This window comes from Phycodurus eques, chromosome 15 (genome assembly GCF_024500275.1).
Source record: "Phycodurus eques isolate BA_2022a chromosome 15, UOR_Pequ_1.1, whole genome shotgun sequence".
In the NCBI taxonomy this organism is placed as follows: Eukaryota; Metazoa; Chordata; class Actinopteri; order Syngnathiformes; family Syngnathidae; genus Phycodurus; species Phycodurus eques.
In genome coordinates, this window is record NC_084539.1 from 7,425,452 (window position 1) to 7,446,055 (window position 20,604).

Sequence of the window (20,604 nt, forward strand, 5' to 3'; positions counted from 1 at the left end):
AGACGACTGGTTAGCACATCTGCCTCATAGTTCTCAGGACCGGGGTTCAAAACCCGCCCAAACATAGCTGGGATAGGGTTCCAGCACGCTCGCGACCTGAGTGAGGGTAAGCGGTAAAGTAAATGGATGGATTGATGATTATAATGGGAAATAGTGAAAGCTGAATTGACCTTAAATTCATCCGATACCTTGCAAGGGGACCAACTGTGGTCCATGGACCACTTTTTGACAAACACTACTTTAATAAGTGGAAATAATGTATTTTTTTTTTGATTTTGTAAAATAGACACATTGCTTAATGAGAGCAATACATTATGTATATATATTTTTTAATATTTCACATTTCCAGAAAAAATGACAATAAAATCCACATAATACAGTTTCTATACAAGTGTACAGTGCACAGTATAATTTAATTTTACAACTTATATCACATGAGATCAAAATACTGTAAATGGAAATAAAGGCATTATCTAGGAAATAAACAAAAAACAAGTGGAGAGTGACCAGTTCTCAAATTTCATCAATATACGTTTATCTAGTTCTGCTTAGGGTGGTTGAATCTTGTAATTTGCTCTCATGAACATTTTTTAGGAAGTTTTATGAAAAGTTGATAAACTTATGTTCATAACCAGGCTACTTTGCTGCTGCAAGAGACAAAAATCATGGGCAACAGTGCGAGAAAACACTACATTCAAAGCAGTTAGAGCTCTTGGAAATTGGGCAAATTATTTTCATAAGACTCATTCATAGAAAAAAAAAAAAAAAACTTCAAAATTACAATATATTATTTTCATACAAAATCCAACTGAATTCTCTTGAGAACAGGCTCCGTGGTAAACACGAACATACAGTAGATCATCTACATTCGCACAGAATGTATTAACGATTAACTTGATTATGAGCATTGAAAAAAAAGGGTTTTATTTACATTTATTTTTTTTTCGAGTTTTGTCACGTCATAAACCATGAAAAGATACAAAGCGTTAACCGAAAAGCCTTGTAACAAAAGAATGGTTTTAGGTCTATCACCAATGGTCAGACAGTTCCATTTCTTTATTAAGGAGGTATATTGGTTTTCTATTTTAAAGAAAACATTGAGCAATCATGTTGCAGAGTCCATCAGGCTTTAAGGGTTGGTGCTGCTATTTTGGTTTGCAAAGATGTTCAATTGGGCATCTTTTTGAGGGATACAATGGGACCTGAAAACGAGCGCCAATGCGAATGGCTATAACGTTTTCCAAATAAAAGAAAGCGTGACTACTTTGGTAGCAAAGCAAAAAAACGTTTGTTTGTTTAAAAAAGAAACAAAAAATACATAAGGTAAAAACCACATTTTTGTTTAAATTCAGAAAACCTAAAAACAATCGGCATTGCAAATGGCTTTCACATTTCTTTGTTTGAAATAGTTTTTTTTAAACGGCAAATTTATCCTTAGGTTTGTACTTTTTTTAAAATCTCTTTTAAGTGCTTCACATAAAAGCATGAACAAAGCAACTACAATGTTACATTCAATGTATTTAAACCAACGACTGGCTGATTGGCTGAGGATTATCTTCCATCATCCATCGTCTATCTACATGTTCACGTCGCTTTTTCTTCTGTTTTGATGCCCAACGTGATGTTTTCGTGTCTTACGCTAAAAGTAAGCCACACACAATTGTTGTTTTTCGTCCAGTGGCTTTCTTCCCATGCAGAGACACCTGCTGCAGGGCGACGTCAGCTGAGGCATCAGCCAGTGACATCACAACACGCAAGCACGTCCCTGTTCTTGTGTCTCACCGGAGTTTGGTGTTGCTGTACGTATTGCGCTGTACAGAAATAAGCTTCTCCGTGCAGGCGGTGCGGCCTTCGTGCAGCGAGCTGCTCCACGCGCCGCCGCCGCCACCGCCGCCAGGCGTCCGGCCACCGTCACTGCGGCAGTAGACGTACGCCATGGTGTCAGTACGGCTCTGGATGTGCGTGCTGCGCAGGAGGGAGCGGCAGTAGTGGCTGATCTTGTCCACCCTTCGGAGGATTAGGTTGGCCTTTCTGTCAGGATGACAAAATGAACAACTGTACAAACAATTCCATGCAACTCCTTCATCACTGCCGGATACGGAAAAAGGAAAGTGGGACTATTTGGTGTTGAATGTTCCTTTCATCCCGAAAATAAAAAGTATACTCATTGAGAATTTGTTGTGTTTCAGTGCTCTATGCATTAACCACAAATTGTCAATCCATTTTCAAAGACTTGTCAACGACCTTGTCTTGGCTGCAAATTTTGCTCGAACGTTGATGACAAAAAGAGTCTTCCTGACGTTTTCACTTTTAAAATGTTTGAAGTTTATTTCAACAGCGATGAACATGAATCGTCAATCATTGTTCGAAAAATTCATCAAGTCTCATCTGGCCTGCCACTTTCATTAGTTGTCAGTTTTTTCATTCAAGTTTTATTGGTCCGTGTGATCAACATCGATCAGATTTTTGGCATTTTCATTGACTATACAAAATGTATTGATAAAACAGCTGAGAGTTTAAATGCCTTATCTTGCCTTTTTACAAAGGTTGTGGTAGCTCATGTGTTATCAAGGTCAACACAGAAGTTGACCCGATGTCACGACACAAACGGATGCGCAAAAATGAACAAAATGTAATATTTGTGGTAGCATTTGCACATTCGCTGCAGCCAAACCAGAAGAACCATGTCCTGCCTGCCAGCTTGGGTCCAAACTATCACATGCGGCCGCGGGTTGAATTGTCAGATAGCGATGTTGTTGAACACCCCACCAGAGGCGGCTGTCTGGAGTCAGTGAAAGAGAAAATCCGGATACGCAGGTCTGCTGCTTGCTTGACACTGTTTACGACGCAGAAGCCCAATAGAGGCAAGATGCTTGCGATGCAGAAAAACAAGCAAATACACCTACAGTCGGGTTTGAATTCAAGGTTGTTAAGCTAGTGGGGATTCTAAAATGAGGAAAACACACACCGAGGGAAAAATTCCATTTGTTTTGAAAAGCAGCGTCTGCTGAGCATCCACATCTGTCTTTAGTTAAGCAAAAGGAGCACAGACATCCTTTTCACGTATTTGCCGAAAATGGGGGAAACATTTTCTCATTTCCCCCCTTGAAAATTCTTGCGTCTGACACAACAGAATACCAAGCACTTAATCAAGAGAGACTCACAAGCATGTGAACTGGAGACAAATTAAACATTTATGATGCTGTAAAAACAGCGAAAGCAACAAAAAAATACACAAGTGGGGGGGGGGAACCTCAAAGTTGACTTTCAGGTTGCAGCTCCTTCCAATATGTTTGGCCTCACGTGAAGAAATTCTAAATTGGTGCATGGGAATACTTTTGTGTATCTAAGAAAATCACTATTGGTGTTGAGAATAATGCGGATATAAATAGAGCTGTTCAAATAAATCCACACGGACGTCAGGGAGCTCCTGGTACCTCCTGGTTGGTACCTGGAGGAGCACTGATTGTGCTTACGTTTCAGTTGGCCATTCTTCTTTTGGGGTTTAAAAAAAAAAAAAAAAAAAAAAAGGCATCACCAATAGAGCTCGCTTGTAAATTACTCCCAATGAGGGTCCAAGCCCGCCAACATCAGGCAGTAAATAATCCAAAACACGCTTATCCAGAAGATACCCACCCCTAAGCCCCCCACCACACCCAAGACCACCTCATCGGTGCCCACACACAAATTCATGTCCACAAAAACACCATCCCGATATTGACCAATACATTTATATATATATATATAATATATATATATATATATATATATATATATATATATATATATATATATATATATATATATATATATATATATATATATATATAAACACACACACACACGTCACCTTCCATCCATCAAGAACTACATTATAACTTCCAGTCCAATGTACCAAAAGTGGCACAATTTATAGAGTTCAACCCAAAGCGGCTGTCTCCAAAGTCAAACAGATTTGGGATGTCACCACAGAATGATGACACGTGAACGTGTGATGATAAGCAAAGAACCAGGAAAGGAACAGGTCTGGATGTACAATATGATCCATACAAGGAATTAGTGTTAATCAGACAAATATCAACGAGCAAATGCCAATGTAAATAGAAAGGGGTTTAACTAATTAATAACACCCCACAAATACACTTAAAGGTAATGAAAATTCATTCAGATTTCAAAGAATTTATGGAAAAAGTAATGATACTGGCAATACTGGCTAATAGTTTGGCAAGTTATTTAAATGATGCAAAAGAATTGAGGCTAAAAAAAAAAAAGGTTTTATTTCCATAAAAGTATGTTGTGACTTAATGGCTGTGGAAAAATGTCTGCCCCAAGGTGGGAAGAATCCCTGATTTCGACTACGGGGGGGTTCTCGTTCTACTACGGTTGTGACATACAACATTTGAGGTTACAAACAATGCGCAATGGTCTAGTTTGCGCAGCAGTGTAAGAATACGTCATCGTGTTGCACAAGAAGGCATGCTCGATTACCTAATTCGGAATGTTTTTCATTTGATAGTTTTATATTTAAGTGTTATTTATGTACAAAGTCAGGTCACCGCGACGTTGTAGGAACGGAACTCGGTTCTAAACTGAGGATGCCTGCACTAGTTTATCATTTGACTTCAGTATGGCAGAGAAAGCTGAACAGGCTCATGTTGGGACTCCATTTCCCACGATCCTCCGCTGGAGCAGCCACTTCCTGAGGAAATGACATTTTGACTGCTTGCATGGAATACTCGTCAAAAGGGATGTTGAGATATCGCCTCCAAGGTTCAGGTCTCGTCACATACTGGTTGGATGATTTTGAAGACCTTTAAATTCACTATCTTGGCATTACTGAGAATTATTAGAGAAATTCTGTAAGCTAAATAGTCCGGCAGCACCAGGCAATTACAGTTATGTAAGAAGCCCCAGGATGGCTGTAACGGATGCGAAACAATATGTCGCAAAAACGTCTAGACGAGAAAACTGTTAGATTACTCAGACCTATTTTAAGCATCTTCCGCTATCCAAAATCTTCTCACCTGGGGCCCAGCTCGTCCTCGCTGCGCCACACAAAGTCGCCAAACTTCTCATAGAGGGAATTGTAGTGGTGCTGGACTCGGTAGAGTAGCGGAGGTGGGATTTCCATCAAGGTGTTGTACGCCAGCTGCTGTTCCTTGCCACTGGTGTAGCCGTTGTACAAGTTGTACACCTTGTCTGCAATCTCTTGAAGAACAAGGGAACACAGAATCAGTGTAAGTACAATTCGGAATTTTTGAGGTTTGTTGGGTCAGGTTTATGTTGGTTTTCCCCCCCAAAGCAATTCATCGTTTTTTTTTTTTTTTTTTTTTAATTGTTTTTACGGTTCATCGTAAAGGTCATTTAAGTCAGCGCAATGACAGGGAAAACAAGTTTGTTAGTTTATGTCCTTCAGATGTGCTTCCTCCAGAGCAGCAGATCAACTTCATATGATTTATTAGCATAAATTACAAAACGAGGAAAAACAAAACCACCCGCCATTTGAAAAACTGTAATTGGAAAATTGCTCGATTGTAAAAGACTAGTTTTTGACTATTTTTCTTCTTTTGTGCTTGCCAAGAAAACACAAAAAAAAAAAAAAAAAAACCCAAAAAATGGTACATGGCGGCAATACTGAGAATATTTGTACCTTCAGCTCGGCTATCGTCAACCATCGGGCAGGATGTCCGTACAGTGACGTAACTGGAGTCGGAGTGACTGCCCCGGCTGTCCACTGCATAGAGAGTGAATCTGGAAATAACAATCACATCATTATGAACTCACCCTGTAATAACAATGTTGGTAATGACATTCATAAAGCAACCATTTGACCTTTAGAAAGTAAATGTTTGGAGTATATTTAAATGCATTATTTCATGTGTAACCCCCTCCCCACACACACGCACACAAACACGATTCTACTTGCTTAGGTATGTGGCAGGTGTTATAAACAGGGGGGTCCGAAATATCCGAATAGGTGACCCGAATTCTTATGTAAATTGGAACCGGCCGTAGCCTGTCACTCTCCTATGTTAACCCCGCAATAAAGAGATACAGTAAATATTTATATGAAAAACACTTCGAGGCTGTAAATTAAAAACAACAATCAGCATAAATATGAAATTAAATTGACCACTAATGTAATGTAAAACATTTAAAGGCTAATATAAAATGGCAGTGAAACAGTCCGTGACTAAGTTAACTTGTTCATGTTCGTAGCAATCCTAGCTCGGCAAACTCAAATGCAAAAGACCAGTTGCAGAAGAATGAAAGTCTTTTGAAACAAATGTTGTGACAATAAAGAGTCCTATCAAGAAATAAAACAGGAAGGAGCAATTCATCAATATAAAATCAGGAAGTAAAATCAGCGCAAAACATCGCCAACAACCGAACCGACAAAAAATTACTTGGAGTCTTTTCTACTTCGAAGTCCTTCAAAGAGCCGTCTGGTTTATATTATTCTTTTCTTACCGCTGTCAGCCTTTCAGAACAACATGTGGAGGTCATCCATCAATGCTGTCTGAAACGACGACGACTGAGGTGCAATGATAGATCGCAAGGTATGATAATGCCACATAAGATGCAGGTTTCAAACAAACAAAAACAATGTTTGACCAAGAACTTTGGGACATATTTTCCTCCATTTTCTATAGTGCTTGTCCTCCAAGCTGAAGCCGATCCTTGCTGACTTTGCCAGGTAGGATACACTGGGACTGGTTGCTCCCATCCCAGGGCAGACAAACCATTCACACCCACATTCACACCTAAGGACAATTAAGAGTTTGAATGAACATACTAACAATATATATATTTTTTTTAAATGTGGGAGGAAATTGGAGTACCGAACCTGGAGAAAAGCATCACAAGTATGGGGAGAATACACTCACTCCACCAAGAGTAAAGAGCCAAGATTCGAACCCCCCAACCTCAGAACAGTGAGGCAGACGTGGTCTTCACTTCGGCAATGTGCTTGCTGCTTTTGGGATGTAATTTTCACACATAACTTTGGACAAACTCTAAATTAATCAAACTTCAAGGTACCACTGTATGCTATTTGTCTTCTAAGGATCCACAGGGTTAAATAGTATTTATTATTCGTAGAAAGGAGTAAAAGAGGGTCTGACTCGTCTCCCCATGAACTCTACCAGGCCAAAGTTTTTTTCCCCTCTGGAAATGTCAGGCATAACAAACATTTTTTGGGAGGACTCAGTGACAGACTTCAGGACCGCTCAGTACGGCACGGGAAACAGTTTGAGATGGTCGGAGATCAGACGCACAGCGCATCTCACCTTTACGTGGCCTTTTGCAAATGTCAAGGTGTGTCATGGCGAATGAAAAAGGAAGTGCTGGAAGAAAGGGACCATGTACAATCCGCACACGTTTAGACATCAATATCCATTCAGTGACAAGGAAAACATGGAGAATCTTTGAGGTCATTTTCACTCAAAACCACAAAGAATATCAAGTGTATTGTAGTAATGGTTTTTCAGTTTTATTAAACTTTCTCTGGGGAAAAACCACAGTTGAAAGAAAACTCCCCAAAGTTTCTGTTTGTTTTGTCACACCTGTGTCACCTCGTAATATCTTATATCCAAGCGCTGCCATGCCAAACCTCAGTCTGGCCGCATAGTCCAAAGAGCGGTATAAGTGAAAGCACCTGCGCAGATCCTCCCATGGAAACTGTTACTGAATGTCTGCTCGTTTATCCCGCGGCTGACTGGCCAGGTCATCTTATATTTTCAGACCATTGCGCTCATAGTTGCGGTTCAATATTTTTTAAAAATATGAATAGTATACATAAAACTGGAGGAGGAGGGGGAATACGCAAAAAGTAAAAAAAATAATAAGTGGAAATGTAAACACATCTAAATCGACTAATTTGTAGTCCTGTATGAATAATAATAATAATAATAATAGTTTCCAGGGGGTGCTACTGAGCTATTGTTTGTACTTTAAAACAATAAAAAAAAAATCAAAAAGTACAGTACATCTACAAAGACGGAGAACAATTCATATACTGTATGATTTCATGTATTTCATGAATGGTTGTGTAAAAGTTATATTTTGTTTGAAAAGGTCCTCTATAATAATGTCAAGTTACATTTTATTTAGTGTGATAAGATTTATGGGAAAAACAGTTACAAGCACAGCAGGGACTGTTTTGAAGGATCAAATTAATTCGTAAGTATGAAATGTTTCAACATTTGTATTCAATTAGTGTTTCTTTATAGAACTGCCACTATGAAAGCAATTCAGACTACCGCAAAAACACAATGAGACAGAACAAGCAAGCCGAAATTCTAAGTATTAATCATGCCTCATGCACAAATTCAGAAAACTTAAGAAATGGAATATTTGTATTGCATTTCTTCCGAAACCCATTTGCGATGTTTTAAATTATGTCTATTGAGGCACGGTCCAAGTGCTGCTTGTTTTGGTTGTTATGTGACCTGTTTGGGCATTGCTCGCATAGTTTGTCTGATCTTGTGAATGTGGTATTCCCCCAAGAACCTCACACAAGTTTGTATGGGCTTTGGTGGCTCCTCTGCCCAGTGAAAACAATGTCAGCCTGTGAGAGTCACACTGTTTAAATCACGCGGCCACGGTATTACATGCAGATGGAGTCACATTGGCAGAGGAAATTATGACAACTAGACTTTACACAGCCAACCCTATCAAAAGTCCTGCTTATTTATCTGGGTAAAGTTGTCACTCCAATGCTGATATTTAGTATTGCTAGTATAATTCCCAAATGCAATGGGATGTTAATTTTTGTTTGTCTGTTTATTTATTTGTGTATTTTAGATTTATATTTGAGTTGCATAGTATAGTATTCTATTTACATTTATTCAACGACAGTGGACAGTTAACTCCTGATAGTTATTACTGCTGGTGTGTTGTTGTTATTTTGCTACGTACAAAGCTGCTGACTATTCTTGCTGCTGTTCACATTCACATCGTCGCCCTTCTCTCCCTCGGGCTGTGTGGGGTACCCGGCTAACTCGGGGCTCACGGTGGGCTGTCAGTCGGGCCCGCCTTCTGGCCCTGCTCTGGCCACTGACCTACGGCTGGTTTTGGGTGGAATGGGCTTCCCCCTGGGGTTGGGCGTCGGGGGCCGGTTGGGGCATTCCGGCTGGGGAGCGGCTGGGCCTGGCGGGGGGCGCGCCGGGGCGTGCTTGTGCTCGGTGGCGGTGACGGACAGGGGCTTGTCTTGACCTTGTTGAGGTTGGTGGCCGGTCGCCTCGGCTAGATGGGTGGGGTTGTGGAGTGCGTCTGTGGGTCGGCTGGCGGGGTGGGTGGTTGTTTGCACTTTTGCACCGATGGGTGTTTTTTAAATTTTTTATTTATTTTATTTTTTGGGGAGTTTGTTTTGGTCCTCGGGCCGGTGTGGGCGTCAATGGTAGGGGAGCGACTTGGCAATGAGCTGGAACTTCGCCGTGGTGGCCTTGTGTCGCAGTGGTTTGGGACGGGGTTCGCATGTGCGTTGTCTCGCGGTGCCTCGGGCACTGGCCCTGTACCTCAGGGCGGGATCAGCGTTTCATGGCATGGGGTAGTTGGGGGGACGGGATCGGGGCCAGTGTCGCTCAGATTCAGGCGATGGCTGGCCGCGTCGGGTGGTTTGTGTGAGTGGCTTTTGGCTTGGCCTCCTGTTTTGGGCTTGTGGCCTTTTGTTTTGGGGGGTGCACGCCAGGGCTCGGCATTTTGGCACGGGGGGTGGCTTCGCACAGGTGCCGGTGATTTAATTATTTATTTGTAATGTATTTATTTATTTTATGGTGGTCCGGTGCCCTTGCCCTTCCCCCTTGGGACTGGTTGGGGCGCTTCGGTCGGGCTTGGGACCTGTCCGGCTGCATTTTCAATAAATATCACAATAATTAAAAATTTAAAAAATAAACAGAGGCAGTATTTCAAGCTCCCCTGTTGCACAGCAAAACTGTTCCAGCACAAAGGCATACAGATCCACCATTCTGCAAGGCCATGCAGCTGAACAGGACAGGTTATTTAAAAAAAACACAAAAAAAAAACAAATAAATAAATGTAATATTTGTGCTAAATACAATGCTGGCTTTCTGCTGTACACATAGACTTCTGTATACTTCTATACCTCATGTATGTCATGTAAAATTTGCCAGTCACAGTTACAGAACTTATTCATGTGTGCCACATACACTAACTACTGTTGCTCATGTAAACCTAGAACATACAAGCTTATTCTATTCGATTCTATTGTACTCTATTATAACAAGGGAGACATTTTATCAAGGCAACCCAGTGTCTATGTTTGCCAACATTTCATAGCTGTGTTTTAAACATTGGCTCCAGTCTACCCCAACAGCAATTACAAGGTTGTTATGTGCAGTTATAAAATAGTTTCTCCAAGGACTTTAAAGCTTCTCCGGGGACTAAACTGTGTAGATGTTTTTGTTTGCTGGTTTGAGACAAGAGTGGGATAACTGCTCATTGTGCAAAGACATTAACATATTATGTGGAAATGGAGGGGAAACATTTTTGATCTTCATTCGCATGTCACTGAAAATGAACTTTTTTTGGCCACAAGTTAGGGTTTCATTCTTAAGATGCATTGAGAGGCGGCACAGGGGGTCGAATAAACAGGGTGTCCGATGATGATAAAGATCGCCTGGGAGCACAAAGAAACCAAAACGTGGTCTGCACTGCCAAGAGAATGTCAAACATTAAGTATAACAATTGGCAAGACACAAAATTCCGTGGCCACCCACCCTCACTTGACTTTATTTTTTTTTTCACTTTTTCAGGGGGTATATTACACAGACGTAAACATAATCACGGGCGACTAAAAACGAACCCTAACCTTGACCCCAAAAGGCAGCTGTTTCCTCACTAACGGCGGACTTGGACTTTGTCCCCGATTTAACAAGCTCCCCTGCAAACTAGCTGGTCTTTATGCCAAATGTGTCCTTGAAAAAGAGCAAAGTCAGGAGCACACACATTCACGCACACACACTTGAAAGAGGCCGCTTGTCTGGTGCAACACTTTGGGTCCCCGCGAACTTGACAGACCCCACAGCTATAAGTCATTCAATTTACTTAACACACATGCACGGACACACACGCATGACCTTAACATGCCACCACAAACACTTTGGTCCAGCAAACCTGTCAGACCCCACAGGTATTATAGTAAAATCACATGCACACGGACACACGCAGGCGCACGCACGCACACACACAAACACACACAGAATTTTACTTAACACACGCGCACACTTGAGTAGAAACTTGCTGTGTTGAACACTTTGGTACCCATAAACCTGAATAGTAATTCAATTAACCTAACACACACAAGCACACATGACTTTTCGACCCACTCGTCTGGTCCAAGACTAGGTCACCGCAAACCTGTCAAGAGCCCACAGGTATAGTCGTTTAATTTCACACACACGCACATACATACACACACACACACACACACTGAGACAGAACCTCATCAGAGCCCACAGGTATCGTAATTTTAATTAACACACACACATTTCCATTTAATTTACTGAACACACATGCAGACACACGTGCACACACTGACTCACACACAGGTCTGGTCCAAGACTTTGGGTGCCTGTGAATTTGTCAAGACCCCACGGGTATAGATATTTAATTCAAAGCACACACACACACACACACACACACACGCACACACACACACACACACACACACACACTTACACAGTGATCTGCTGTCTGTCTGGTTCTGACTTTGTGCCATAGTTAGGTGAAAGCTCAGCAAGCATCGAGGCGGACAAATGTCGGATTAGCGTGTAAATGAACTACGTTGCCATTACAGTGAGCAGTTTCTTCGTAATCTAATGAAACAGTCGCGATATGTCCGAACGAGAGACGACAGGACAAGAAAGCCCAACAGGAGAGAATGCCTGGCACAAAGTGACAGTGAGAGAGAGCGGATCAATTAGGACAGTATTTTTGGCATGCGGTGGACGCCAGGACAGAAGGTGACGCCTTTTCCATGACATCAGCATTTTGGACGCACATCAGTCGAGCCAGCCCACAAATCAATCAGAGCTACGTTGAATTGTTTCTCGCCGCCGCAAGAATTTGTGGCAGCTTCGAATATCTGACTGCTTGGAAATCCTCGTCTTGCAGCTCAGCAGCAGCATCACGGCCCAAAATAACAGTGACAGCATCTTGAAAATCAACAGTCGAAAAATATATTGAGCAGATAGTCGAAGCCTGCTAATTTAATTTATTTGAACTACATTGGCAAGCAAATGTGCCTCCACTCGAAATCCAACTCTATGCTGCAATCGACCAGCAATACCTGCTAATTCTTTCAACAACAGCTTCACATGGCCATCCGCTTATTACATTTTGGATGGAGAAGAAGACACTGGAAAGAAAAGAAAGAGGCATAAGAAAATGAAAACACAAAGAGAGTTGATGTACTGCCGAGTAGAGCGAGAGAGAGAGAGAGAGAGAGCGAGAGAGAGAGAGAGAGAGAGAGAGAGAGCATGGACAACATATAATAAACCCAAACCCCCAAATGCTCATGAGTCATTGGAAAGGTTGTATGGGTCATTTAAGAACTAACAACTGACCTTTTTGGGGCGGTGGAAGGGTGGAGGCGTCTTCTTGTGCAACAACTGGCTCAGAATGTTTGACGTGGTCTCTTTAAATACTTCATATTATCTCGTTTCCATATACATGTCTTTTACCAATCAAACACAGGTAAGAGAAATAATATTTTGGGCTATTTTTGTATAATATTCTGCTTTAATGTTCATGGGCCTGGAGTGCCCAAAGGGGGTACATTCATGGGGTGTGGAAACAAAAGGACACGAGGCGGTTCACACAGGCCAACAATAAGATGGATGGGGTGGTAAAGGAATTCCAACAAATGGACTGCCTGGTCTGGAGACTCACTTTTGTAAACAATTAGAACCAGCTGAGGAGTAATCACGAAGACATTGGGCAGGTTGCAGGAGATGAGGACATTGTCCAACAATGCACACGGTCAAAAACAAATGGGAGGTACAAACGCATCAATCATTGACACATTTTTGGTATATGAGATTGCGTGACTTGAGAAAATATTGAACTGTAGGGCACGTTACGAGCTCCTCGGTCTGCAGGCATCGGCAAGCCTTGCGTTCATCTTCATTGTCAACAGAGAAGGATTAGGGATCCAAATGTATTAAAATTGACCGCAACTGCCGTTAATGGTGTAGAAATGCTTTTCCTGTTAGTAATTAGTTTCAGAGTGGATATCCCTTTCCTTTCCTCTGGCAAAGATGGCACATTCCCTCTCAAAAAAATTCAAACCATTTAAAATAGTCAATTTATTTATTGAATTTATTGATTTTTTTGTTGTTATTTTTGGGGTATAGTGATTAGATTGCTACCTCACAGTTCTGAGCTTCGGGGTTCAACCTTCCTGTGTGAGGTTTACATGTCGTCCTTGTGCTTGTGTGGGTTTTTTCTCGGTACTCCTCCCACATTCCAAAAACACATGAAACATAAACTACTCATGAAAAGTTAGGGATGTTCTGCTTTCGGGTGAAATTTCAATCTATACCTAAAACATACACTGACCTTTACAGTAGAGCTCAATTTGACCTTTAAACATTTGAATTCACGCGTCGAATTGTTCAGTGTTTCAGTACTACGAGCTGAACGGCAAATTTTACAGGTGTTGTGTTCAAATAATTGACTAATACATTTCCAAGGATGTCCACTTCTATGCCTTTCAATGACTGCCTGTGTATCTTCTCATTCATTCAAGACATTTCACTCTAAGGGCATTAAATCAATCGCAACTGGATTTTTCTGGTTGTCTTAGCAGACGTTTCGCCTCTCATTCGAGCAGGCTTCATCAGTTCATGCAACAAGGCTTAGTTATAGTATTTCCTGTCTCTGTGTATCTCTGATGACAGTGTGTGACATTTGCTCAGTGGGCACTTCCCTCACATTTGGTCTGTCAACAGTCTCCGACCAGTCCTTTATTAAGTCAAAATAAAACGTGAATTGGTGTGCTTGAACTTGTGTCTTCAGTCTTGCCAACTTAGTGACTTTGTCACTGAAAATTTTTCCGACCCCTTTAGCAACCTTTTTTTTAATTTTTTTTTTTAAAAAGCGACATTCATATTCATGTTAGCAACCTTATTTCCTGCATGGTGGAAGGAAGAGAGGGATCTGCCTTTATAAGGAATTGGGAGTGGCCATTATGAGTTAGCAGTTGGTGCTCATAATCTCCACACTGTAGACATGTTTTTTGTGTGAATGCGAATTACATAAGAATATACTATATATATATATATATATATATATATATATATATATATATATATATATATATATATATATATATATATATATATATATATATATGCGTGTGTGTAAAAAACAGAGCACCTATTGTTTGAAGCCACCCACTTTTCAAGTGGGCAAATGTATTGGAACAGACACTATTAAATTCGCTTAAAGTGAATAACATTGAATATTTATTTATATACTGCATCAAGCCTGCAACCCATTGACTTCACCAGACTTGCATTCTTCATTTGAAATGCTTTTCCAGGCCTTGAATGCAGCCTCTTTCAGTTCTTGATTGTTTCTGGCGGTTTCTCCCTTCAGTCTCCTCTTCAGGGGGTAAGTTACATGCTCTATTGGGTTAAGGTCCGGTGATTGACTTGGCCAGTCTAAGACCTTCGACTTTTCCCCCTTGATGAAGTCATTTGTTGTGTTGGCAGTGTGTTTTGGGTCATTGTCTTGTTGCATGATAAAGCTTCTCCCGATTAGTTTGGATGCATTTTTCTGTAAATTGCCAGACAAAATAGTTTTGTCTGGCAAATAGTTAGCTACCATCGTGCTTTACATCATCAATAGACTTGTGAGCCCGTTCCAGAAGCAGCCATGCAAGCCCAAACCATGACATTACCTTCACCATGCTTCACAGATGAGCTTGTGTGTTTTGGATCAAAGCAGATCCTTTCTTTCTCCATACGTTGGCCTTTCGATCATTTTGTAGCAGGTAATCTTTGTCTCATCAGTACATTAAACTTTGTTCCAAAACCTTTGTGGCTCATCTCTGTACTTCTTTGCGAAATCCAATCAGTTCTTCCGATACTTTTTGCTGATGAGTGATTTGCATCTTGCAATATTGCCTGTATATTTCTTCTCTCGAAGTCTTCTTCAAACAGTGGATTGTGATACCTTCACCCCTGCACTGTGGAGGTTGGCAGTGATGTCATCAACTGTTGTCTTTGGGTATTTCTTTAGAGCTCTCACAATGTTTCTGTCATCAACTGCTGTTGATAGTCTTGGCCGACCTGTTAGATGTCTGTTGCTCAGTACACCAGTAGTTTATTTCTTTTTCGGGACATTCCAAATTGTTGTATTGGCTATGCCCAATGTTTGTGCAATAGCTCTGATTGATTTGACCTCTTCTCTCAGCTTCAAAATGGTTTGCTTTTCTCCCATAGACAGCTCTCTGGTCTTCATGTTTGCTTAACAGCAAATGCAGTTTTCACAGGTGAAACTCAAAGCCAAAAACAAGCACTATCTAATGTTCAAGCAATCAGTCTAAAAAGCAACCCATGAGCAACTAGAAACACGCATCAGTCACATGTCCCAATACTTTTGCTCACTTGAAAAGTGGGTAGGTTCACACAAAAGGTGATCTGTCCTGAGTTGTTTAACACATCTAGATGTAAATACCATGAAATTAAAGCTGCAATCCTGAACTTTTGTCTCATATTCATCTTTTGATCTTCAGTATACAACAAAAACAAAGGAATTGACCTTGCTGTTCCAATACGTTTGTAGGGGAACACAATTTAATTTTGTTTAACAATTTTATTCCCCTGCGATTGGCTGATGACCAGGCTAGGGTGTACCCGCCTCTTGCCAAAAGGCTGCTGCGATAGGCTCCAGCACACCTGCATCCCGAGTGAGAATAAACGGTACAAAGAACAGATGGATGGATTTTTATTCCATATTTACAACATATAGCATATCTACACATGTAGCAGCTTATTAAAACAATACAACTTATATTAAGACATTTTACCGGGTGATTGAAAAGTAACTCACTATTTTTAATTACTTGTAAGAATTATAGTTCAGAAATAAATTACAAGAAATGAACATGAGAAGAAAGTGTATTGCATGGAGTTTTATTTTACCACCAGTTTCTCAAGCCGCCTGGGAACCGCATTAACTGATTTCACAAGGAACTCTTGTGGGATGGAAGACATAACTTCTCATATTTGCCCTTCAAGTTCTTCCAAAGTCGTTGGTTTGGTAGAATAGACTTATTCCTTTAATCATGGACTATACACAAAAAACATTTTTTGAAAAATATTACAACATATCAATAAATTCAAAGTATTTTAAAATATGGAGTTACTTTTCAATCACCCTGTATATTGAACACAATTGAGGATAACATGCTGAGGCCTAGGTCGCTGTTGGTGTAGTGGTACACTTGCCTGACTTTGGTGCAGGCAGCGTGGGTTCAGTTCCCACTCAGTGACAGTGTGAATGTGAGTGCGAATGGTTGTCCGTGTCTATATGTGCCCTGCGACTGACTGGCGACCAGTTCAGGGTGGAGTCCGCCTTTCGCCCGAAGTCAGCTGGGATAGGCTCCAGCGTCCCGCGACCCTAACTAGGATAAGCAGTGTTGAAAATGGAAATGGATGGATGCTGAGGCCTTGGAATCCCCATTAATCACGTGGCGCCTTTTTTACATGATGTAAAGTTGTGAAAGATGGAGAGTAGCAAATTCTCATTTAAAATCAGCCGAATAAATAACAATAATGAAAAATAAAATAAAAAGATGCTCTCACATGATGCCCACCTAATGTTTCTACCTGCCCTCTCAAGAATGCATTCCTAGAACTGGCCCGGATAAGCAACCTGCGCATGTGGCTTTCTTGTTACTGGTGTGAAACAGATTTTTCTTTTGTATGAACAAGAACAGATTAAAGACATTTATAATGGTAAATGTCTTTAATCTAAACTATGGCTTGCTGTGAATTCTGCATTAAATGCAACATTCTAAAACAAGAAAATATATATATATAGTACAAACAAGAAAACATATATATTCAGTAATATATAATAGTCTCAATACTTTCTTTTGAAGAACACCAAAATATATATATTTTTTTATATTATGTGGTGACGTACTGAGGTAAGGTATCGTACAGCGTACATTTTTGCTATGTAACTTTACTCTCTTAACTAGTCATCTAATTTATTTTCTTGTGTGGCGCTGATGGGAATCCATATGATTATGCACTTGTTTGTTGTTGTTTTTCTGCATCTAATTTTATAAACCACCTTATTTGTTTAAATTCACAGCATCTACTAGCCCCTAGAACAGGGGTGGCCAACCCGCAGCTCGCGAGCCACATGCGGCTCTTTAACTAGTTTCATGCGGCTCTTCAGGAGCTGTCACATGACATGCGTCAAAAATGAACTGAGAGTTTGTGTGTGTGAGACAGTGCACACAATGTTAACTGTTGAAAATTACTGATATTATCATGTTGGTGTGGTTATTTTCATTAGATCTGGCTGAGCAGAGGTCTGTGTATGCGTGCATACATGATTAAAAGATGATGTTCATGTGTACCCATGTGTATGATGTGGCTCTTTGCAGTAACACAGAAAACAAAGTGGCTCTTAGTCTCTGACTAGTTGGCCACCCTTGCCCTAGAACATCATAACAATATTGTGCAAATTGGTAATGTTTTTTAAAAAAAATAAAAAACAACTATAATCGGATTTTGATTATTAAATGAAATGACTTCAACAATATCGACTGTTTACGGTTTTCATAAATGAGCACTTTTCAAATGGGAGTCTGGCGTTGCCATTTCCAGTGCAAGAGAAAGGCTGCTGCCATAGCAGCCTTGGTAATGATCAAGAGTAAGGCCAACTCCAGTGGAGGTTTTATCTGGCTACTTGATTTAGATAAGTGGGGTTGGCTGCAAACAGATGTGCCTTCAGACGTAATTCCGACGTAAATTCGGCCCTTATCGTTACAAAACAACGTTGTGAAGAATGTATAAACAAAGATAACAGTGCAACAAAGTTTAAAATCAGCCTTGTTTTATAAGTTCATGTAAGTAGAAGACAGATTTCTTCAGATTAACCCAATGGTCATTCCCCAAATATTCTTATCTACTGATAAAGCTTTTGGGAAAGTCATCATTGTGAAGTAAAAGTGTTGACTGTAATTCCTGGAACAGTGGTATCATACCTTCTGAATGAAGTATTAAAAGTTGTGACATTGTAATGCAAATGGTCATACATTTTCGTGACAGTATGCATTCTAACAATTACATTTTTCAGTGTAATAAATGTTATTAAGGTAAGGATTTTAAAATTATAGTTTCAGACCACCGTTTAAGACATCATTGTTCCCACAGATTTCAATCATGGACCTGTTTCTTGTGTTTGAGGGGCAAAGTTGAGCTTCTCAAAACAGACCAAGGCCACCAAACAGTAGAATCAATGCTTTCAGTGACAGCCACAACATGCGGGCCCTGTCTACTATATGAGAGGCTGATTCGCTTGCTCCTTTGTCTGCAAATATATAGGGACAAAGGTGCCCTAAAGAAATGGAGACCAGAGTAGAGATGGTAAAGACAGCAGAAATAAGTAACTCAGTTGACAAATTTGGCAATTTTGTTTCCTTTTTTTCCAAACCAGAAAATACTATAAAGACAGTCGGAATTTAGCATTTTACATTGCAATAAGTAAATGTCCTATTGTTGCAACCACATCCATGCAGCCTCTAGCCTTCACAGTTAGCTTTTGACACCCCACTCTGAATCAATCAATATTTTAAATGCCATCTGATAGCTCAAATTATCATGTGTTACATTGATTTGATGAGAAAGAAAAAACAACTTTTTCAAAATAAAAGAAGGAAATACCAGTTAGGGCTCATTTTTGAGTTGTGAAGTACTATTACAAGCCACAGCCAATTTGCATGTAATCTAAATCTGTGCGTTCAGAGCTAGAAAAAAATATCTATGCTAGATGGAGGACAATGAATCCATACTATTTCCTGGGTTCCCAACAGTGGCTTCAGTAAACATGGGATTTGAATTGCTTGGTATTTCTCTTCAGCAACTCAGTTTATGCCATCATTGCCTTTATCCATCCGTCTGTCCATCCATCTGTACATCTGTCCTTCCGTCTGTCCGTCTGTCCATCCACCCATCCGTTTTTTAAATAATGCCTGTACTCATTAGGGTAGCTGTTAAGTAGAGCCTAGCCCAGGTGACTTTTGGCAAGAGGCTAGGCAAACCCTGGATTCGTCACCAGTGGCATGTCAAATGGCAAGTCAATTGATGCTGCCCTCATTGACTTTCATCAAAGACAAAAGCTCCGAGGTGAATGTCCTGGAATCTTGCGGTTCTGTGAGTGCATAGATTTTTTTCCCCAAACGCCCCTATCATTGTGCCCCCGAGCACACCATTGCAGAATATCCAATATTACCGTAAAGCTGATTATGTCTGTTCTTATTTTAGTATTTGATACACTTCACAGCATGATGCTCAAGCATGGTTGTTGCTTTTGGAGTTTATGACTAGCCTGCCCAAGTGCGAGAAATGCCACGGTTCATAGGGATCTGATGACATACTGCTCAGACACTGATATGAGTGAGTCCAACATCCCTATTTATTCCTACATCTGAACAGAGGTAAGTCAAACTGTAGCGTGTCCTGTTCACTCTAATTTCCTTCAGACATTTGAGACCCCCTTCCTCCAAAAATTGTTGAAGATCATCACTGTTTTCAAAGCCAAAAATCGGCACGGCCTCCAGCAGCGCACATATATTTGTATTCTTGCTGAGTGACCCTATGTCCCTTTTTATGGAACTGAAAACAGGTACCAATTTCACTCTCGAATCTCAATATCATTCAGGTTTACCCAGCCGGTAGATGTTTTTCTTTGAAAATACCAACTTTAAAGGCTGTCTTGGAAGCAAAAGTTGTAACAAAAATGCTTGGCGTATGAAGAACATCATAAACACCTCTCAGATTTTCTCAAAAATTTTGACTCGTACAACCATTGCAAGTGAGTTGACTGTAGCTTAGCCAGGACCCTGTCAAGATCACTACGACTACTTAGGACTATGTCAAATGACATATCGCAGTTAGGTATCAGTCCATAATTCCAAGACTTACAAAGGAACCAAGTCAATGTCTGCTCATAAAAAAGATAAACTCGTCGCATCATGAAACTGACCAAGCGGCAAAAATTAGATAAATAAAAACAGGGTCATTACCTTTCCAAGGAAAACTCAGCAAAGAGCATCCAACTTACTTGTAGAGACTGTCAGGCTCCAGGCACTTGAAGACGACAGAATAAAGCAGCGTGTGGGGATGTTCACCACTCCTTTTACCGGGCACAATGCAGGACGAACCCAAACCCGAGAAGAGATCATCCAACAAGCTCAACACTTCACCTGGCGGGGAGATGGATTCGGACAGAAAGTTAATCAAATGAAACAAAGGTCCTACAGGAAAGGGTCGGAGAATTTCTCTTTCGTCTGTCAATTGTCTCGCGATGCAGGATAATTTCCAAAATTGAAAAACA

The 20,604-nt window shown here is 40.6% G+C and overlaps 1 protein-coding gene across 4 annotated transcripts in view; it reads right to left on the reverse strand.

Annotated features, from left to right (window-relative positions):
* Positions 1-406: 406 nt before the first annotated feature.
* The window catches only part of LOC133413895 (astrotactin-2), a 291,345-nt gene continuing 271,147 nt past the window's right edge, over positions 407-20,604 (reverse strand). For all 4 annotated transcript variants that reach the window (XM_061698810.1, XM_061698809.1, XM_061698808.1 and 1 more), the window contains 4 exons: positions 20,332-20,473; positions 5,651-5,751; positions 5,025-5,208; positions 407-2,031 (listed from right to left, as the gene is read on the reverse strand). In XM_061698810.1, coding sequence (XP_061554794.1) covers positions 1,779-2,031; positions 5,025-5,208; positions 5,651-5,751; positions 20,332-20,473 — 680 coding nt within the window. In that variant the 3' untranslated portion in view covers positions 407-1,778. The remainder of the gene's footprint in view (positions 2,032-5,024; positions 5,209-5,650; positions 5,752-20,331; positions 20,474-20,604) is intronic.